The sequence below is a fragment of the Aedes albopictus genome, chromosome 1, assembly GCF_035046485.1.
Source record: "Aedes albopictus strain Foshan chromosome 1, AalbF5, whole genome shotgun sequence".
Lineage (NCBI taxonomy): Eukaryota > Metazoa > Arthropoda > Insecta > Diptera > Culicidae > Aedes > Aedes albopictus.
Window position 1 is genome coordinate 124764069 of NC_085136.1, and position 21829 is coordinate 124785897.

A 21829-nucleotide genomic window follows, 5' to 3' on the forward strand; every position below is an offset into this window, starting at 1 on the left:
GCCTGTCTTGTCACGGTCGCCATGTGGTATTTCGAAGAAGGACTACTTGGCAAGTTAACATCCGTAATCAGACTGTAGTTTTGCGATGTGATTGGAGAGTCTCTCTCATTACTCAGTAGCATCTCAGTGTTCCAGTCTGAAGTTAATCTACTTAAAAGAAACTTTTGTATTCTACTTTGCGAATCAACGACGAAGGACCGGATCTGGAATCTCCCACGCTAGACGAGGTCAATACAGCCATTAGAGACCTTGATAACAACAAGGCAGCTAGGGAAAACGAGCATTCCGGTAGTGAGCAGTTGTATCATGTTTTACGCCGTATTATTTGGAAGATATGGAAAGAGGAAGGACTGCCTGGTAGTTTGTTGGATGGTCTCATTTGCCCTCTATACTAGAGAGGGCATCAACTGAAGTGCGCGAACTACAGAGGTATCAGGTATCAGTAGGTCGGCTCCAGAGGCACGTTCTCCTCTATTTGGGAAATTTGTGCCATTGCCATGAACACGAGCCTATTCATTATTTACCTGACGGAGAAGGGAAGGAAAAAGAACAGGACAGAGGAAAAGAAAGGTAAGGGAATAGGATCGTCATACACGCAAAAGCGTACCACAATGGGTTCAAACAACGCCCTTAAAAGAGCACTGTGATAACGCATAAAGTGTAAAGAGAGCCAATAGCACTTTAGAACAGCGGGCCAAGAACGACAGAACGTCCTGAAGATTCAGGTTTATGTAGTTAGTTTCACTGAATAAGTGTTTTTCGAGTACTCGGACACGCAGTTGCGCAAAAACTAAACAGTTACATATTAAATGATACGAAGTTCCATAATCGGATTTACAGCTATCACATGCCAATGAATCAGCTTGCTGAATATTCGCCATGTGATAGCTGAGTCGGCAGTGGCCAGTCAATGCTTTAACCAGCATGCTGCAATTCTGCCTTGACAGATTTGTTAGATACTTTGCTACCCCTTAGAGATTACTCAGTACAATACAATTTTGTTTGACGACATGACTCCAAACTCTTCCAGTATTGTTTGTGCTGAGTGGCAGTCCAGGTGTCAATCTGAAGCTTTACTCAACACTTGGATACCAGAACAGCTGGCTCAGGGCCAATGAAGTCGAATGATGATCCAGTGCGAGCTAACTCTCCAGCCAATTCATTTCCAGCGATGGAAGAATGGCCAGGTACCCATATAAGGTGAACAGCGTTAGCTGAATTCAGCTCCTCGAGTTCGACAAGCGATAACTATCTTCGACCTGGAGTTGGCCGAAGCAAGTACTTTAATTGCAGCCTGGCTATCTGAACAGAAGTATAATACTTTGCCCATTACGTGCTGCTGAAGTGCTAATTGCATACCGCACATAAGAGCAAAGATTTCGGCCTGAAAACGGTGCAATGTCTACCAAGTGAATAAGACTGATACAGCCTTAGCTCACGAGAATAAACACCAGCACCTGCTCGACCTTCGAGAAGTAACATACGAGTGTAACAGACGATGCCGTATGAAATACTTCTCCCCAGATAACCAGATGTCCACTCTTTCCGGGAAGGGAATTTTGTGGAAAATGTCCTATATGGAAAATTACAAGCAATTGTAAGATCACTTGGAGCAAGGACAACTTTGTCCCACTTCACCAAAAGTGGAAACAACGGGGTGTGTGTTGATGTGCGGTTCACAGGAGTTTCTTCTAGTAGACCGAGTACCCGTAGACAGTACGTAGTGCAAGAAAGTTCTTCTTGTTTGAGATGAATGTGTAGTGGGGAAGCGTCAAAGAGAACTTGGAGCGCTGCCGTGTTAGTTGAAGAGAATGCTACAGGCATCGCCATTAAGCACATCCTTTGGAGATGGCCTAATTTTGATTGGACCGTTCTCATTTCGCCCTTTTGCCACCACACAAGACATCCAGAAGCCAATATTGGCCGAACAACCGATTGTGTAGATCCATTTGATATACTTGGGTTCTAGACCCCAAAATGTACCAAAGGTTCGCCGGCATTGCCCGAAGGCCATACAAGCTTTCTTGATTCTGAACTCAATGTGAGGTGTCCAGGAAAGCTTGGAATCAAGAATGACTCCAACGTACTTTACCTGTTCAGTCACATCGATTTCAGAATCAAAGAGACGCAAAGGTCGAACGCCATTACGGTTTCGCCTTTCTGTAAAAAGAACAATAGAGGGGGTTAGAGGCAGAGGGGTGTAAGTGACCAAAAATTCAAAATTGAGATAAATATCGTACGTGATTCTACGAGATCAGCTTTGCTTGTTGCCAAAGACCCGTAATTTTTAAAAATGTTTGAGCATGTTAAAACATTGATTGAAAATATGACGCTTAACCGTTGAGGAGATTTGCTTGGAGGCAGAGGGGTGTAAGTAATTAATTATATTTACATAAAGTATTGAATTATTTTTTTATGATTTAATGTACATCTATGATCTCGTTGAATACGGCTTTAATCATGCCCTATGCCATGGACCCACGACGCACTTGGCGAATGTGTTCTTAAAAATGTTGAAATCGCATTGAACCTGTTGTTCCAATATAACTGCTCAACATTGTTTCAATCAATTTAAATTCTCAAGTTAATAATGGCAGTGATGGTGTTCTACTAGTTCGAGTCTTACTGAGAGGAGCAGTAACCAATTCGTAATTTACCCTTCTCATTATCCATTTTTCACTCACGCCAGTATTTGCGAAGTCTAGCTTTTGGAATAAGGTAAAACTTTCACTCGACTGGCTTAGCCGCAAACATTGATAGTAAATTAATTGACTGATATTTTTGCTGAACTTTTTCCCACAAAAATGTGACAATATGTATCACCTTCTTTTAGTTGCTCATCGTGAGTACGAATGACGATAATGTACCAATTAAGATTACAACACTGCATTTTATTCACAATTTTTCATCACAAAATTTAGGATTTCATAACGATCGTGAAGATCAGAATTAGGTTATCAATTTGATTACCAAAAGTTTGTACAGTCTCACGAATTCAAGCGGTGCTTTGCTAACTATCCGTCGTTTCGGCTGTGTTTGGCAGTCTTCTTCTAGGGAAAATTAGGTCTATTTCTCCTAAAAGAAGGCTGCCAAACACGGATGAAACGAAGGGCAGTTAACAAATTACCGTTTGAAATCGTGAGACGTCCAAACTCCAAATTTTAGTATATACTCCTTGGAAACCACTGTCAGGGACGAGTTTACATACGCAGTATTACACTAAAAGTGCATCATTACGTCGTATATGGTGTCATTGAGGCTCTGTTTTAGAATCCGTATGATAAATAATTAGATTTTAAATCGTACTGTAGGCGATTTCCATAATTAGGAAGGATAAAACATGTATTAGTAGCGCACGCCTACCTATTTATACATTTAATAATGAGTTTCTGTCTGTCTGTATTACCCTTATAGACTCGCAAATATCTGAAACGATCGGCGTGAACATTTACTTCTCTATGTGGGACTTCTCTATGGAGCTGTATGTCAAAAAACCGCACAGCCGGTTTACTATAATTTTCATCTTTTTTAATATATCAGGTTGAAATGTATTTTTATTTACATTTAATAATAAAATAAACTTACATTTTTGAAAATACTGTAGGTCCTACTGACGCAACAATGATCCGACAAAACGGTCACTAAGGTTTTTTGTATGTGTATTTTAAAAAATGTTACGCTAGACGCATCACGATAGTGCAGTGTTCGTTCAGGGAGCCTGGGTCATAAAGACCCCAGCATCCCACTAGGGTTAAATTAGTTTTCTTAATTTGTCAATACTTCATCTGATTTTTGAATTCAGAAAAGTAATAATGCTTCCACATCATCGTGGTTGTTTGCATTATTCATTTAAAATGAAATTAAACATTTTAGGGACAATTTTATTCATAGTAATACTTGAGTCTACATGTAGAGTATATGGCCTATTGAGAACTTGTTTGGTGCCAAAGGGGTGTAAGTTAACAGTTTGGTGGTAAAGGGGTGTAAGTGACACTACCCCAAAAAATCAAATTTTCCTATCTGTAGAAAAACAGCGTATATAATGTCTGTTTCCATCTCAGATGGTGAAGTTACTTGATAGTAGAGTGTTCGGGGCGAATCCAAACTTTTTCGAATATTGTTGATTTTTTTATAAGATGTCAAAGTTTTCGGTCATTATCTCAAAATAAGGTTTTGGTCACTTACACCCCTCTGCTTCTGACCCCCTCAATAGATGTTTTACTCGGATTAACCGAAAGGCCATATTGGCGACACCAACCCTCAACTACCTGAAGGGCGCTTTACATCAGCTCGAAAACGGTGGTGATACACATACCAACTAACAATGCTAGGTAGTCGTCGGCAAAACCATAAGTAGGAAAACCGCTATTATTGAGTTGCCTCAACAGCGTATCTGCTACGAGATTCCACAAAAGCGGTGACAAGACTCCCCCTTGGGGGCATCCACAAACACTCAATTTCCTAATCCCTGCTAGACGCAATGTCGAGAAGAGATATCGGTTTTTGAGCATTTGCAGGGTTGTTACGAGAAGGGTGGAAAAAAATCCGCGCCAAATCCGCGCGAGCTAAATTTGAATCCGCGCTACATCCGCGCGATACTGGAAATAAATTCGCGCCAAATCCGCGAGAGCGTGAACGTATTTTTTTTCTTTCTTCACGTTATTCAAGGAATCCATTAAATCCATTAAACTGGAATGGACTAGTTGAGTGCTGGATGAAGAATAAACTTTTGTTGATTCCTAAATCAACGCAACTCATGCTTTCTGAAAGTGAGTTTAAAGACATTTCGGCAAAACTCTCGTTATTTTTTTTTTCAAAACAATTTCTTAAAGATTCATTGGGCGATGTTTGAAAAGAATTTTCTAGACAAAATCTCAGGAAAAACATCCCAAAAACTAGATAGTTTGTTCGTGGGAAAAATATTTAAAAAAAACTGGAGAAATTTTATAAGAAACTAAAAAAAATCTTTGAATTAAAGAAAGTGGAACTTTCTTGGCTTTCTTTAAGTATTGCTGAATAGTTTTGGAGACAGTAACCCAAACATTTTTTTAAAAGAATTTTGGAAACCAGTATAAATTTGAGAAGGCTACTCATGAAAAATTCTCATAGGATCACTTCGAACTTTTTTGAGTGATGTCTTAGTAGTAGAGTGATGTCTTCACTGAGGAATTTTCCAAGGAGAATACCTCGCAAAACCTGAGAAAATGTCCCTTAACCCTTCCAGGACGGTTGGGTCATTTGCACCTCGTTGACGCGTTCTACAGCGGCGAGGTTGATGAAAAAAGTCGTCCCGAAGGGATTAAAATGAGTAATCACTGGAAAAATCCTAGAAGGACAATGTTGACAATTTTCAAGATTTACTTGCTGGAATCCTTTGAAATTCCAACAGGGGTTTCCTGGATTTTTTAGGAGTTTCTCCAAGAATTCCTGAAGTAATATATCCAGGAATGCCTGCAGAGATCCCCCAGAGTTTTTCGCCAAAGTTTTACTAGCGGTTTCCTCTAGGATTCCCTTCAAGAGATTTTTTCCCGAAATAATCTAGGGGTTTATCTAGAAATCTCTTTTCCAAATATATTGCTGGTGCCTTTCAAAATTGTACCAGTAATTCGGGCAGATTACTATTACCCTTCCGGCTTCCGATGAACGGATATCTTTCGGATATTACATCCAAATGAAACACCGCCGCCGCCGGCGGATGATACGTTACGTCTGGGACGAATGTGGACTATGCAGTGGGCTCATACTTACGATAAAACGGAGCATAGTTAATTCCCAGAAGAAGGCACAATATAGCGACCAAAACGTCGGAAGAAAGCTTAAAAATCCGTTTTTGAGTTATTCCTCCAAAGACTGAACGCCATTTGGCCATACCTCCCAACATAACCAACAGTCGAAATTCGAAGGAATTGTTAGAATCAAATTTGTTTTTTTTTTCGTTTGAGAAACTTGAACTTGAGAGAACTTGAAAGTTGAATAAAGATGCACATCATACCCGCAATAATGGAAATATTGGAGGAATCGTTGCACAATTTCTTCAGGGAAATATTTCGAAGAGCTGATGAAATTCGTAAACGATTGCCGTAAACCAAAACGAAAACTTGCTCCAAATTCTTCACTAGTAGAATGTTGGGGTCAATATGACCCAGTCAGGCACGCTGAACGTACACTACGCTATCGTAGTACGAAAATTCTAACATCTTAGGAGGGCTAAACAAATATTTACTTTTCATAATTTTCAATTCAAGTTTCGATAATCATTCAAATATTTCGCTGTACACACTACAAAAATCATTTCCGCGCCAAATCCGCGCGAGGGCCAAATTCCATGGGTAAATCCGCGCCAAATCCGCGAAAATCGCGAAATCCGCGGAATTCGCGAAATCCGCGCTGTTGTAACAACCCTGCATTTGGTGAATCCAACTGGAAATCATTGGAGATATACCATGACTCCGTGCGGCTTCCAATATGGCATCGAAAGGCACATTGTCAAAGGCACCCTCGATATCTAAGAAAACACCCAAACAAGATTGCTTTTGTGCGAATGCTTTCTCGATATCGTAAACAACCTTGTGTAAAAGAGTCACAGTGGACTTACCAGATTGGTAGGCATGTTGGTTCACATGAAGAGGCACGTTGGCCAGATGAACATCACGGATGTGATAATCCACAATGCGTTCTAAGCATTTCAGAAGAAAAGAGGTCAAACTGATAGGTCTGAAACTCTTTGCTTCTTCATACGACGCACGACCCACTTTCGGAATAAACTTCACAGTAATATCCCGCCAGGATTTGGGAATATACCCTGTAGCAAAACTGCAAATAAGTATTTTTTTCAAAACAAGTTTGAAATAATCAAATCCCTTCTGAAGCAAAATAGGATAAATCCCATCTGCCCCAGGAGATTTAAAAGGAGCAAAGCTATTAAGAGCCCACTCAATCGATTCTATAGTTACAATACTCCGAGCCGAAGCTAAAGAATCATAACTACAAGAAAAGACATCAGGATCATCCGAAGATGTAATATCCACACATCCAGGGAAGTGTGTGCTGAATAAGCATTCCAGAACTTCCTCATCAGAGGAAGTCAGATCGCCATTTGGCAAACGAAGTTCGTTCATCCGGAAATCCTTAGATTTCGCAAGGATTTTGTTTAACCGACTGACTTCACTCAAGCTGGAAACATTTGTACAAAGGTTTTTCCAGCCGGATCGTTCAGCAGACCGGAGAGCTTTCCTGTAGGCCTTGCGAGCCGACCTGAAAGCCTCCGAACCAGCCGAACGTCGTCTGTTCCAACTCTTTCTACATTGTTTCCTGAGTTTCGCCAGATCAGAGTTCCACCAAGGGGTTCCTCTTGTGATCTTCACAGACCGTAGAGGGCATGCTTCTTCAAAAGCTTCCATGATGAAGGTCGTTGTAGTATCAACGGCATCATCTAAATCACTTGCTGCTGTGTAGCATGTGGCTCCCATTTTCATCCTACGAAAAACAAAGGAAAAAGAACGGAATCAAGTGGTGCCGTAATCGCTTGTATTCGAAAGGATGAATATGGGAGCGTGAGATTACTGATGAAACACATACCCTAAGCCATACTAAATTAACCTGCGACCCACCAAGAGGTAAGAGAAACTCTGCGTTAGATATCAAATTCGATGTTGTCAATGTTGGTTTATGTCGACTACCAGTGCTTCCCAAACTGTGCGCCGCGGCGCCCTGGTGCGCCGCGAACTTTTCTCATGTGCGCCGCAGGCTTGTGTGTTGTGTTGTGACGAAACAAAAAGAACAAACTCTTTATTTGTACTTCGATACACTTATATTTGTTTTATTTAGTAAAACTATTTAGTGTCGCTTCACATCTTTTTTTTTTAATTTTCCTTCAGTCTTCGATTGTGCCATAGGATTTCTGGTATCCTTTCTATATATATCAATTGAAACCAAATTTGCCTGGTTTGCCAGTTTGATAGTGAGTAGAGCTAGCTTTAACCTTTTTGAAACGTACTGTTTCATCAGTACTGCCGCAACCTCGCTGAACTCGAACAAGTTTGTATGCTCGGTTTCATAATCGGGGTTATATATGGCCACTCCAGCCCCAAAAGATTAAGTTGAAATTTATGAAAATAAAAAGTTCAATCAAAGCCCACCTGGCAGGTCCTTTACAATCTTTTCGTGTGTCTTAATTTGCAGAAATATTCCAAAATAAATAAAAGTGTTTGAAAGTGTGTTTTCCGCAAAAAAAAAATGAAATTTTGGTCTAGTTCTGTGAAGTTATTATATTTAATTTATCTTTGAGAAATTTATTTAAAAAAAGTTAGTTTTCGAAATTTTCTCAGAATTCTAAGAAAACATGGTATAAAAGGGCCCATATAGCCGAGGCGGTAAACGCACGGGTATTTAGCATGACCATGCTGAGGGTGACGGGTTCGATTCCCGGTCGGTCCAGGATCTTTTCGTAAAGGAAATTTCCTCGACTTCCTTGGGCATAGAGTATCTTCGTGCCTGCCACACGATATACGCATGCAAAATGGTCATTGGCAGAGGAAGCTCTCAGTTAATAACTGTGGAAGTGCTCATAGAACACTAAGCTGAGAAGCAGGCTTTGTCCCAGTGAGGACGTTACGCCACGAAGAGGAGGAGGATGGTATAAAAAGTGCTGCACGATTTTGTTTTTGACATCTTAAAGTGAAAGTGGTTCAAAACTGAAAAAAAAAACTTCGTTAAAAGCTTTGGTGCGCCGCGACATTTTTGGAAATTTCAAAGGGCGCCGCGATAGCAAAAAGTTTGGGAACCTCTGGACTACACAATATCTTGGACAGAGTGGACTGAACTCATACTGATCCCAGACAAAAAATGTAGGAACAACCTCAGGCTCAATTAGCGAATAAAATAACAGCATAATTAGTTCCTACCTTAGTATTGATAAAATCACAGGCTAGATCCTTGAGCGTTTTCAGTGTTAGCGCTTGGCTGGATACGGTAACGATGTCCCGCAGGTTACCGAACTGGAAGATGAAGGTGATTTCTGGTCCGGCCATTGTTGTTGTGCTAGTTTGTAGTACGTTTTGTTGTTCCAACGACGCCAGAGGCAATCACAGGGTGTCTATTGTTTCAGGATTACCGCTCCTGAAAGATTCCGTTGGTATCCTTCTCTTTTTGCTGCTTTTTATGTGGGAGATTTTTCCATTGGTCCATATGATGCAAGCGATTGCTCTAGGTGAAAGATTCAGACTGAGAGATTCTGGTTTGTTTTGTGCGGTGGATTGTGTGAATTCTGAAAACGAGAAACGGAAAAAGAAAGACTGGATGTTATTAATCATGGCTACACGCGTGATGTGAGATGTTGTGTTCAACAGCATCCAATACGTGATTCATATAAAGAAACCGATTGCGCCCATTCAATGCATGTGCTCGTCGGCCCATGCTGGGTAAATGGCGAGATGATAAGAATAGTGCTTCGTGTAGAGTAAAATTTTACGTTCAGACTTTGCTCCCTCATCAGAGCATGTGCAAGTCAGTGGCAGTCGCAGCTAGTGACCCCAAACATTGGAGGTGTTATCGCTGAGTGGCCTCTGAGGGGGAATAGCCATCACACACCTTTTGACTTGGTCTCGCGTGATCGCGCTCTCATCAGATGATTTGATGTGTTTTGCTTTTCTTTTTTAAATGCTTTACATATCGTGTAGCACATGGACACAATCATTTGCAACTTTGTTGCTAATATTGAATTTGTGGGATTTTTATGTAGAATTCGGAATGTCATAACACTTGGCTGCTTATTATTTGCTGATTTCTCACTTATTCAACGGACATTTTCTTGTTTTTGTCTGATTTGATGTACACCACTACAATTGGATAGCATAGACAGGTAATCTTCTCTGACCTTTCTCTAGAAATGCGCTTCCAAAGATAGCGTGCTAGAATTAGAAGTAAATACTGATTTCGCTAATGAAGTGATGAAATTGAACTCTGCACACAGTCATAGCACAATCATGGGTCACCCACAATTATGGGTCAATTCCATTTGAATAACATGGTGAACTGACTGACTAATAATTGTGACAGAGTGACCCATAATTGTGCAATGACTGTACATGTGCGATAATTGAAATGATAGAAAAGATATATGATTTGCGATTGTGGTACTTCTCATGCCAAGGACGACTGTCCGGCGAAGGAAGATACCAGAATATGAAAATGTTTGAATTACGGGGGACAACCTAAATCAAACTTTATTAATTTTCCCTAGTTACAAAACAATGTAAAACAACGTGCCCGATAGATGAATAGCAATTTGGATAGCAGTTTAATTACGAAATAGCTTTCAGAAAAAAAGATTTAATCAACTTGTTTTGCAGGCATTATAAGTCATAACTGCTCCATACCGTTCAGAAAAAAAGTGAAATAGGCTCAGTGTACCAGTTATGGCTATAGTACCTCAAATTCGCCATAGTCGATTTTTAACCTTTAATGATGCAAATTAACAAGAAAAAAATTGTGAACAACAGATCACGTTCACAAAAGATGATTGCATTCATTTAAACTTCGAAATTTGTTCAAATTACGATAGAAATAAATCATTTTCCTTAATTTTTCGGCTTCCTTGCACCCTATTTCGCCATAGTGTACCAGTTATGGCTAATCCCATAAGGAATGCATGTAAATAATGCGAAGTGGAATCCAAATTAACAAATGTGTCCACAACTAGTACAAGGTTCCTATCATTGGCACACGCCGTAATAAATACTAAAACTAGTTTTGGACCCGTTTCTATATTTTTCCTGTAAAGTATGAAAACTTATCAATAATTTGACCCTTATTGCTAAACATCTGCATAATGACCTGTAAAAACATCTCCTCTTTGAAATAATATAAAGTTTTCAACATACCTAGATTAGCCACGGTGTGCCAAAAACCGTTATTAACAAATAAAATTGTCCACCTAAATGGCACTCGGCATTCGAAAGATATACTATTCTAGTATTTCGTCTGAAAATTTGAAAATCTTTCATCGGGGGAAACTAAAGTTTTTGTGATTTGAAGATTTTGAGCCATTTCCATTGAATTTTCTTATATGAGTAAATATGCGCGCACGGTGTGCCTGAAATCACTATAAACAAAAAAATATACACCATATTGACACCCGGCATTCGAAAGATATACTATTATAGCATCACCTCCGAAAATTTGAAAATATTTCATCGAGGGAAACGAAAGTTTTGACTGTTTGAAGATTTTCCTCTATTTTCATAGATTTAGCTCATGCAGTCGAGCCTCCTATTATACGCTGCCACCCACGTGACGCCCATCGCAATTTCTCAGCTGTCTTGCATCCAATCCAGCTGATTTTTTTCGGTGCAGTTAGTGCTTATTATAGACTCATCACATACAAAAATGAACTAAATTGGTTGGAAGACAGCCTGGAAAACGTGGTGGGCGTAAAGGGGGTGGCAGCGTCTAATAGGAGCAGGAGGACTGTATACGGCAATATTGTCATAGAATGTTTCATTGGCTCTTCAAATCACAAACAACTGATATACAGTCAGGTCTTTTTTACGCGGTTTTCATTTACGCGGCCGCGTAAATGAAAACTCCATATAAAAAAAATTTCATAGTCTTATTTTTGCATGATTCGTCGAGAAATGGTGAGACTTTTTTACGCGGTTTTTCGTATTTTGGACTGAGTTTTTTTACGCGGTACGTATCCCCCGCGTAAAAAAAACTGACTGTAGTTTCACAAACCTTATTTCAAAGACACAACATTCAAACAACTTCTCTGAGATTTTGACAACATTTCATTGAAACAATCGCAAATTACAGTGGTTTGAAAATATAAGATATGATAAAGTATAATGAAAATGTTAGTAACTTCATAGAATATTCTTTAAATTTCACATGTTAATCATTCCTCGTAATGAATATATCTTTTGTACTTCATCTAGAACTTTGATTATTTATCACATTTTTTGCGATACTGTTACAAAACTCAATAGGTGTTTTTGACGTGTTTATAGACAAAGCGATAGTATGCATATCCCCAATTAAATTGGAATCAAAGCTTAAAATCGTTGTTACTGATGATCATTCAAATGAAATACTTATAAACTCACGGTAAACGCGTTGGTAACATGACGTATAAAGCTGGCTATAGGAAAAAGATTAGCATTTAGGTTTACTTTAAGAGCTTCAATATCTTAAACATTATACCAACGATTTACAAAGCCTACTAGGAATACCAAAACCGTGGGCTGTGAATTCACTTTAACTCTCGTTTCACCATGAACCGTTTTCAAATTTACCGGCAAGATACCAATATATCACGTACTCAAAAACAAAAAAAAAGGCAGCCAAACTCTTAGAAAACACTTAAATCAACGAGTGCCACATTTTTATTTGTACTCGCGTAGCAAGTAGAACTATGGAATAAAATTTAGATTCTTAAACCATGGCAATTTACATTCCTCTCAATGAAATGTTTTTACATTTTCAGAGAAGTTGCTTGAATATTGTACTTTTGGAATTTATAAAACTGATTACACCGTTCAACACTAGTTTGCGTTACGGGATGAGAAAAAAAAAGAATATGGACTGGAACCCTAGAAACCCTTATGTTCCAAGTTCTTAATTCAAACTTCGGTCATAAACTGTGAAGTCCCGTTCCAATACTTTTCGAAAATTCTTTCACTATGATAATTCTAGGATTTCAAAACTCTGATCTTTTTTTCTCATCCCATAACACGATTTTTTTTGTCGAGCAGTGTTATTATTTGTTTATGATACCTATTAAGAGCACCGTATGACAATATTCCCTTATATGAGATAATTCAATGAAAATAGAGGAAAATCTTCAAACAGTCAAAACTTTCGTTTTCCTCGATGAAATATTTTCATATTTTCGGAGGTAATGCTATAATAGTATATCTTTCGAATGCCGGGTGTCAATATGGTGTGTATTTTTTTTGTTTATAGTGATTTCAGGCACACCGTGCGCGCATATTTACTCATATGAGAAAATTCAATGGAATGGCTCCAAATTTTCAAATCACAAAAACTTTGGTTTCCCCCGATGAAAGATTTTCAAATTTTCAGAGGAGATACTAGAATAGTATATCTTTCGAATGCCGGGTGCCATTTGGGTGGACAATTTTATTTGTTAATAACGGTTTTTGGCACACCGTGTAGCGATAGTTGATGAGCTATTTCAAATTTTATAATACTCCGTTTTGACCCAATCTCACCCCCCAGACCCATTGTCACCCCCATCCACGGTACACCAAAAATGTGTAACACTTACACATTCACAAAAACAGCTCCTGCGTCCGCAAAATCATGAAATTCGCAAAAAAATGTTGTACGGCAATCTAGCTAGGTTTACTAGTGACCTTATATCGACATTTCGCATCTAGAAGAGTGTACGAGCTGCTTTTGTGAATGTGCAGCTGTTACACATTTTTGGTGTAGTCTTGAAATTATGCACTTATGAGTAGGTCTTACACATTTTAGGTGCTGAGCGGTTTAAGCGTGAAGTAAGCAGTGGCGATTGACAAACCTCAAATCTACCTGTTCAACAAATGTACAATTAGCCGCAATAGTAAGTTTTAAGGGCGTTGAAGAGGTTAAACGTGGAGTTATGAGACGCAACTGGAAGGAAATGTTCCTGATATTCCATCGCAACTATGGGTTGTCAAGTGATGAATTCAATGTTTGTTTGGATCTCCGAAAACACCCTCCCTCATCAGATCTACATACAAACATACCTAGTTGTCTCTAAAATCTTTATGATTAAATTCATACTCACAAAGCCTCTGTCAGCTACGATCTATCAGGTGATGAGTTCAATGAGTCTCAAAATACTCCCTTGATTATCGAATCTACAAGCGTAATTAATCTTAATTTCTTCAATTTTTTGAAATGAAATATTTTGCATAGGTCGTTAATTTAGATGTTATTGACCAATTTACCCTTTGATTGCTTAAAATAGCTGTGCAACAAGTTGCAAAATGATGATTTTTATCAGCACGAGTCGTACATTTATCCAACGAGGCTTGCCGAGTGTTTTTTTTTTCTCTTCGTCATGGGTTTTTCTTTTGAAAACTACTTTTCTCTTCGTCATGAGTTTTTTTTTAAACTTATTGACCCCAAATCTTTCCCAAACAAGCTGAATTATACAACCTTGTTTCAAGCAAGTTGGCCGACAAAAACCCCCCAGGACGAAGAGATCAAACCTGCCGATAATACCCTTGGTCACTCTATATGTATTTCGAATACTCAAAAAACTATGCTATAATTAAATTAAAATTAAAAAAATAACGCAATTTTTTTTTCAAATTATATATTCTTCGAAAACTCTTTCAAGATTTCTGAGAGCTGTTCCTGGAATTTCTACTAGGGTTTCCTCCTGGATTTCCGCAAAAGTTTTACACGAGATATCTGTTAGAGTACCTCCCAATATTTCTTCCAGAGGGTTTTCGATATGCTTCCAGAGATACTCGCTAGATTCCTCCTGAAGATCCATTAAAAATTATTAAATCTTCCTTTACGTCATTTAGTGGTTTTCCGGGATAGCCAATCAATAGTTTATCTCGGAATTTTTACCGATAGTCTTCTGATGTTTTTTCTGGTTTTCCTCACGGAATTTCACTCATAGCTGCTCCCAGGATTTCATGAGGTTTACGGAGTTCCTCTTTGGATGTCCTTAATATTTCCTCTTGGGATAACTATTAGAACTTTTTTTTCGAGATGTTTTATTTTATCTCAGGTTTTTCCTGGAGTTCCTGTCGAGATTTCATCAATAAGACTTAGAGGAGTTTCTCGCAAGATTTCACTACAATTCGTTCGAATATTTCTCTAGAAATATATTATAAGGAATTTCGTAAGTTATCCCAGGAGACAGTCTGAGGATAATCCATGGAAAAACCCCTGCAAGAACTTTGGGAGTACCTTTTGAAGAAATTTCTTAAAGGTATTACAGAATAAACTTTGGAAGAAATCTCGGGAGGAACTCCTGCGAAAAAATTCGTAAAAAACTCCTTGAGAAATCCTTAGATGAACTCCAGTAGAAATTCCAGGAATACCTCCTTTGGCAACTCTGAGAGAAATTCTGGGAAGATCTTTTAGGGATGTCCCAAGAAGAACACCGGAAGGAGCCGCGTAAAATCTCCAAGAGAAATCCAGGCTCTGGCAGAAGTCGGTAGGAATTCAGGAATTCTGGAAAAAAATGCAGAAAAGAATTCGGAAGTGCATACACTTATCCGGGAAAAATTGAAAAAGGAATACTTAGAAAAGTAGAGTGAAAAGTACGGAAGGAATTTTGTGAGAAATCCTGGGAATCACTCCAGGAGGTATTTCTAAAGAATTTCCAGAAAGAAGCCCTGATGGAATTTCTGGAAAAAAAAATCCTTCCATCCTAGCAGAATCGTTGGCTTGTCGAAAATATTTGCTAGGTCTAGGAGCCCTTCTTGTGATCCACGATTTTCCAAGTCCCTTCTTGATTTAAGTTGCTTTGTGATTAATCATTTAGAGGAACTTTTAACGTCTTCATGGAACTACATACAGTGCTTCCCAAACTGTGCGCCGCGGCGCCCTGGTGCGCCGCGAACTTTTCTCATGTGTGCCGCAGGCTTGTGTGTTGTGTTGTGACGAAACAAAAAGAACAAACTCTTTATTTGTACTTCGATACACTTATATTTGTTTTATTTAGTAAAACTATTTAGTGTCGCTTCACATCTTTTTTTTTAATTTTCCTTCAGTCTTCGATTGTGCCATAGGATTTCTGGTATCCTTTCTATATATATCAATTGAAACCAAATTTGCCTGGTTTGCCAGTTTGATAGTGAGTAGAGCTAGCTTTAACCTTTTTGAAACGTACTGTTTCATCAGTACTGCCGCAACCTCGCTGAACTCGAACAAGTTTGTATGCTCGGTTTCATAATCGGGGTTATATATGGCAACTCCAGCCCCAAAAGATTAAGTTGAAATTTATGAAAATAAAAAGTTCAATCAAAGCCCACCTGGCAGGTCCTTAACAATCTTTTCGTGTGTCTTAATTTGCAGAAATATTCCAAAATAAATAAAAGTGTTTGAAAGTGTGTTTTCCGCAAAAAAATGAATGGTCTAGTTCTGTGAAGTTATTATATTTAATTTATCTTTGAGAAATTTATTTAAAAAAAAGTTAGTTTTCGAAATTTTGTCAGAATTCTAAGAAAACATGGTATAAAAAGTGCTGCACGATTTTGTTTTTGACATCTTAAAGTGAAAGTGGTTCAAAACTGAAAAAAAAACTTCGTTAAAAGCTTTGGTGTGCCGCGACATTTTTGGAAATTTCAAAGGGCGCCGCGATAGCAAAAAGTTTGGGAACCTCTGAACTACAAGCTACCAGTAAGAACCTGCGCTTTGCAGCATTACGGGAAAAATATTTGTTTTGTCAGTGTATTCTTACTACAAACATGCAGTAAAAGCTCATGTTCGAAAGAAGAAAACACTACATACTCGAGAACTTCTAAATTTATACTAACAATTCAGTAATCTGAATTTTGTTGAGGTGGCAGGAAGGTCTGTTGTCTCACTGTGCCAGAATCTGCATCTGGCCCGTTTTTTTTCAGATCTGGTTTTTCAACCGACCGGATATGTATTATGGATTCTTACAATAGTTGAATCACTCTTCAGTATAACTTGCCGCGGCTGAGTGCCCTTGTGTTCGTTCGTGCGATACAATATCTTTGAAATTGAATTCTTGCAATACGTCCAGCATCGGACCAAAACAGGAAAAAACTGATATACTGTTTTGTTTTCATGTTATTTTCGAACACATTTTAGATTTTATCCATACAATTCCTATAAAAATATGTTCAAATAGTTGTTTTAGTGTTTTATTATCCGAATAAAGGCGTTAAACACAAAGTATTCTGTTTTCACAATTCAGTAGGCATCTAGTCCGACTTTGAGTTTATGTCGCGCGTTATCGAGAGTGTGATAACTCATAGTATGGTTGTCAGAAAGCGGGAGACCGAGCGAGTAGTTTGAACGAGTGAACATTTCTGGAGCTCGATTTGAGTAGGTCGTCTGTGCTTTCGTCGATATAAAATTCGATCAGTTGGATTCGCTTCTTATAGCGGAAAGTGTTGAAATTAAACAAAATTAATACATACAAGCAATTCCTTACAAACCAGGCTTTCGGTTTTATCATTAAAAGCCACTGAAATATTATCCATATTTCTACTATTGCTAAAATAAACTGATCGAATTTTATATCGACGAAAGCACATACGACCTATTCAAATCGAGCTCCAGATTTGTAATTGCCTGAGGTGCCTTTTGGAGTGCTGCAGTTTTTAGTGAACACAAAATTATCCGGTGAGTTTGTTCCTTGTTGTTCCTTCCTGTATGTATAATTTATGTAAATTACCTATTGAATTGACAGACGATGAGAATCGCAGCATAATCGATCGCGTTCGCCATTGTTCTCGCGCGGTAATAAAAACAATAGATGCGCGATTGTTTGATGTTTAGTATTGTGTTATCCCTTGCTGTGCATGTATCGCTCCTGTATGGGGTGAGTATTGCAGCATTATCACGTGGCAATGAAAACAATAGATGCGCGGGTTTTTAATGTTAAGAATTATGTTGTTCCTTTCTATGAATGCATCAACACTATCGCGCGACAATATCCGAATGTCATGAGTAAATATGAAGCAACCACATGCCGGGTGTGGTTGATTGTTTGCTTTTGCGTGAAGCGAACATAAGCGAGACGGATTGAATGTTTTGCCACATCGTTTGTTATAAATATTGAGCGACCACTCGACGTGGGTGGTTGATTGTTTGCTTTCCGCGTGAAGCGAACAATAGCGCGGCGGTTTACATGACAATAAAACCAAAGGTCATATCACTTATCAGTGTGAATCCCGACCCAACGATACCTTCCCTACTAACAAACAATCCTTCCTACAGCCTTTGGTGGAGACGTGCGGTAAACGCCAACTTTCACATAACAAAGGTTGATACTAATATTCCTTCCCTCTTCCAACCTGACTGCAAGGACGTGGCCGGCGCCGTTATTGTACCGTTAAAGAGAGCCTCTGAAGGTTGCACAGTGAGAATGTTGACCACACTCAGTCAATTATTCAGTTGATTCATTGTGCAACTGTCATTGGCTCGGGTCAATCACGGAGTAGCAACCATAGATGTGTGCAGTCAGTCTAAGCTAAGCTAAGCTAACAATTCAGTAATCTCTATGAACTCTTCTTTTGAGTATATCTACAAGTAGTATTAGCATTAGCATTAGCATTAGCATTTAGCAAGTCGCACAAATTCGTAGGTGGTACAGCCCTGGATCGCTGTTATGAGGGTTGCATCTTTCCTGTCCGTTATCAAAGCACAAAGATTTGGGACTAATCTCTGACTCTTAGACAAGATTGACGCAATCCTCCAACGGTCGAGTGCTGTCCTGGCCACGTCCTTGCGACAGCTGAGGGATGGGGAAGGAAGATTAGTTGGACACCTATGAAAGTACATAGAGACCTCTACATTCTTTCAGGCCTAGGCGTCACGGGAATTTGGATGTTAGTGAATGGGTAAAGTTCAAAGGAAACGTTTGGTCAACGTTCAGGTGCACGCAATATTTTTGGTTGATGCCTGGTTCCTTTCCTAATTCCTTGTTGGGTGTTCGATTCCAAATCTGAAATAAAAAGTAAAATTATAGATTTTTAAATGGTGATACGCTCACAACAGTAACATAATTACAAATTACCTGAATCCTCCTGAAAGAGATGGTTTATTAACAATGAAAAACATAACATGTAAAAGAAAAAAAAAGTAGAGCAAATTGTGATCTTGGATTTTTTCTGCATTTAAATTAACAAAGCTAAGAAAATACAAGATCAAAATTTGTTATGGTAGATCTTACGCCGTAACGCACCATTATAAGGTGATCTACCCACGTTACGGGACTTTTTGAGTATATCTACAAGTAGTGAAGATTATTACTTTTTATTAATACGACCCAAAGTTTTATTTTTTATCGAGTAAAATTTCCCTGAGTATTCCAAGGTTTTCCCTAAGTTAAAAAATATCCCTGAGGATTCCCGGTTTTGGAGGTAGCTGACATCCTGAGTAATTGGCGTTTTTTTTAAGATTTAAGGTGATCGATGATTGGCGATCTATCCTAGTTTTATAAAGATATACAGATTAAGTTACTGTTAGAGTACCGTATTCCGGGGTCAAATTGATCAATTTAAAACAACTTTTGCTCAAAACGTGGGTACCAATCCAAATATTGTCAAAAGAATGTCTGAAAATTCAGTACGATCAAAACGATCAAATCTGACTATACATGTCAATGGTTGCTACTCCGTTATTGATCTGAGCTGGTACCAATTGCACTGAGATCCAAATGAATAAGGGCTGGGACACTCCACTTATTCTCAAAGTGCAATTCTAGCAGCTCATACATTTTGGATCAATACCGGCGCCGGCCACGTCCCTATAGTCAGTTGGGAAGGGAAAGGAATGTTAGAGTGTGCTAATTGTTGCTACTAAAGACCGAGATCACCTCTGCATCCCCACATCCAGCACGGACTGGGGTATTTGTTAGACGGAAAGGATGGGAGATCTGGGAGTCACCGTTGGGTCGGTGATGCGATCCATGGATAGGGGGTTATTTATAGTGTTCGTAAGGTGATAGATTGTGTGGTGAATGAGGTGAATAAGGTCAAGCGGCACAGCACGCTTTGGTTGCATAACTTGTAGGCGTTATATACACTGTGCTGTGAGTGGAAATTGGAAGGGAGGGAAACGACTTTTTTCCAATTCGTTTCTGGTTCTAGCGATGGCTATGAACATATGAATATACATGAGTTGTATATGTAGAGAAGAGAGAGAGAGAGAGAGAGAGAGAGAGAGAGAGAGGAAGTGGATAGAAATATACAAAGTAGGATGAAAAGGGACGGGCCAGGGATTAAACCCATGACCTTCTGCATACGAATCAAAAGCGATAGCCACTAGACCACCAAGCCCGTCCAATAATAAACTGGGTTCGAACTCAGGTCCGCTGATTGAGAGGCACGTACTATACCTCTCGGCTGTATCACCGAGATGTCTGAAATTTCAGTAGGGTATAAACACTAGACTTCACCCCCCTAAAATTCTGCACTAATCTTCGCCACTTCATACATAAAAAATAAAATTTATATGGAGGGGGCGAGGACTAGAGCAGTGGCGAAGTCTAGTGCTTTTACCCTACTGGGTGGACCTCTATAAAACTACGTGACACAATTTTGGTTCAACAAATTTTATTATAAAGTTAAATAAGTTCAAACCCAAAAAAAAATGAAAATACCACTCAGATTGAATTCATAAAGGCCACTTAATTTTGACCTTCTGAACACGAATAACGTGTCAAAACTTTTACAACTTGTGTATTTGGTCGTTAAAAGGCTAAATTAATTTTTGAAACTGACTCATAAACGCCTGAAGGTGGACAATTTCCGATGACATAAGCGAAGTCAGCCCCATTAGAATACTTTTTAAACAAAATACAATAGTTTAATATCTGATTCTTGTCTAGAATAGCTACATAACATCACAATAAAGGTTTCATAAAAATGTTGACACAGAAAGTTTACAGAGAGTACTAGTGGCAATTGATTGTTTAGTATCAACGGTTTCATCTAAGTAAAAACACATTAAAAACCTTAAAAAAGTAATGTAAGACTAACTTTGTGTAAAAACTGAAAAGTCCACACTCATCTCTAGGCATCCATGAACTGAATAACGTAAGAACTTTATGATCATAACGACTTATAGAAGTTGCTATATGGAATATGGAATGAAATAGTCCCTGATTGATCAATTTCACCCCGCTGATCAATTTGACCCCGGTTTACGGTACACAATAAATACATATCGACAGGCGTAATTTCTAACGATGTATCCATTTATAAACGTAACTTCGCTCCTTCACATTGGAAGTCACCAAACCTTTTTCACCAGATACTTTGAACCAGTTTCGTATTCCCGTAACGTGGGTAGATCACCTTAGAACGGTGCGTTACGGTGTAAGATCTACCACATTGCATCTAATTTTAATCTTGCTATTTTACTGCCTAAAGTGGTAGCATACCAGATTAAAATTTGATGTATTTTTGTTTTTATTATGTTTTTGTTATGTTTTTATTTATGTTTTGTTTTTGACTTCTAATAAACCTTTTTGTTTCAGGAGGATTCAGGTAATTTTATTGTATAATAATACCATGTTTTAAAAAAATAGTAACTGTAACGAGCGTGTCACTTATGCCTTATTCAGTATATATTACTTAATCCTTTATTCTCTTTTCAGTGAAGAATCTTACCACCATTCCTGGCGCACTAATCAATATTTTTTAGCAAATCACCGTATACATTACCATAATAATACATGCGAACATGTTTAAATATCTATATCTCTGGAAGCGTTTGGTACGGGAGGTCCACGCTTCCATCTTTTCCCTCGATTTCAAGGTGTAGAATGTTTTCAAATATTGACTATGTTGAAATCTTTCTCTGCCTTGAAATCTTCTCTGCGGCACATGCTGCGCAGTTGGCCTGGCCGTTAGACAAGAAAAATGATAGACTTGAAAAGTCTTCTTTTCTCAGGATGCATTCAAGTAATGGCTGCGTTAGTGTGAGATTAGATTAGATTAGATTATATTAGATACTTTGAACCAGTTTCGTATGTACACTCAATTTTGTATTTACACGACTTTTTTAATGCAATTTTATTATGCACGACTTTTTTGGGCGATATTCTCGAAGGTACTCGACTTTTTTACGCAATTTTGATCATTTGCGCGATTTCTCGAAG

The 21829-nt window shown here is 38.5% G+C and overlaps 1 protein-coding gene across 16 annotated transcripts in view; it reads right to left on the reverse strand.

Moving 5' to 3' along the window:
- Positions 1–21829, reverse strand: part of LOC109403520 (serine/threonine-protein kinase D1) — an 89368-nt gene that overhangs the window by 18104 nt on the left and 49435 nt on the right. For all 16 annotated transcript variants that reach the window (XM_029861603.2, XM_029861599.2, XM_029861598.2 and 13 more), the window contains one exon: positions 8904–9265. In XM_029861603.2, coding sequence (XP_029717463.2) covers positions 8904–9029 — 126 coding nt within the window. In that variant the 5' untranslated portion in view covers positions 9030–9265. The remainder of the gene's footprint in view (positions 1–8903; positions 9266–21829) is intronic.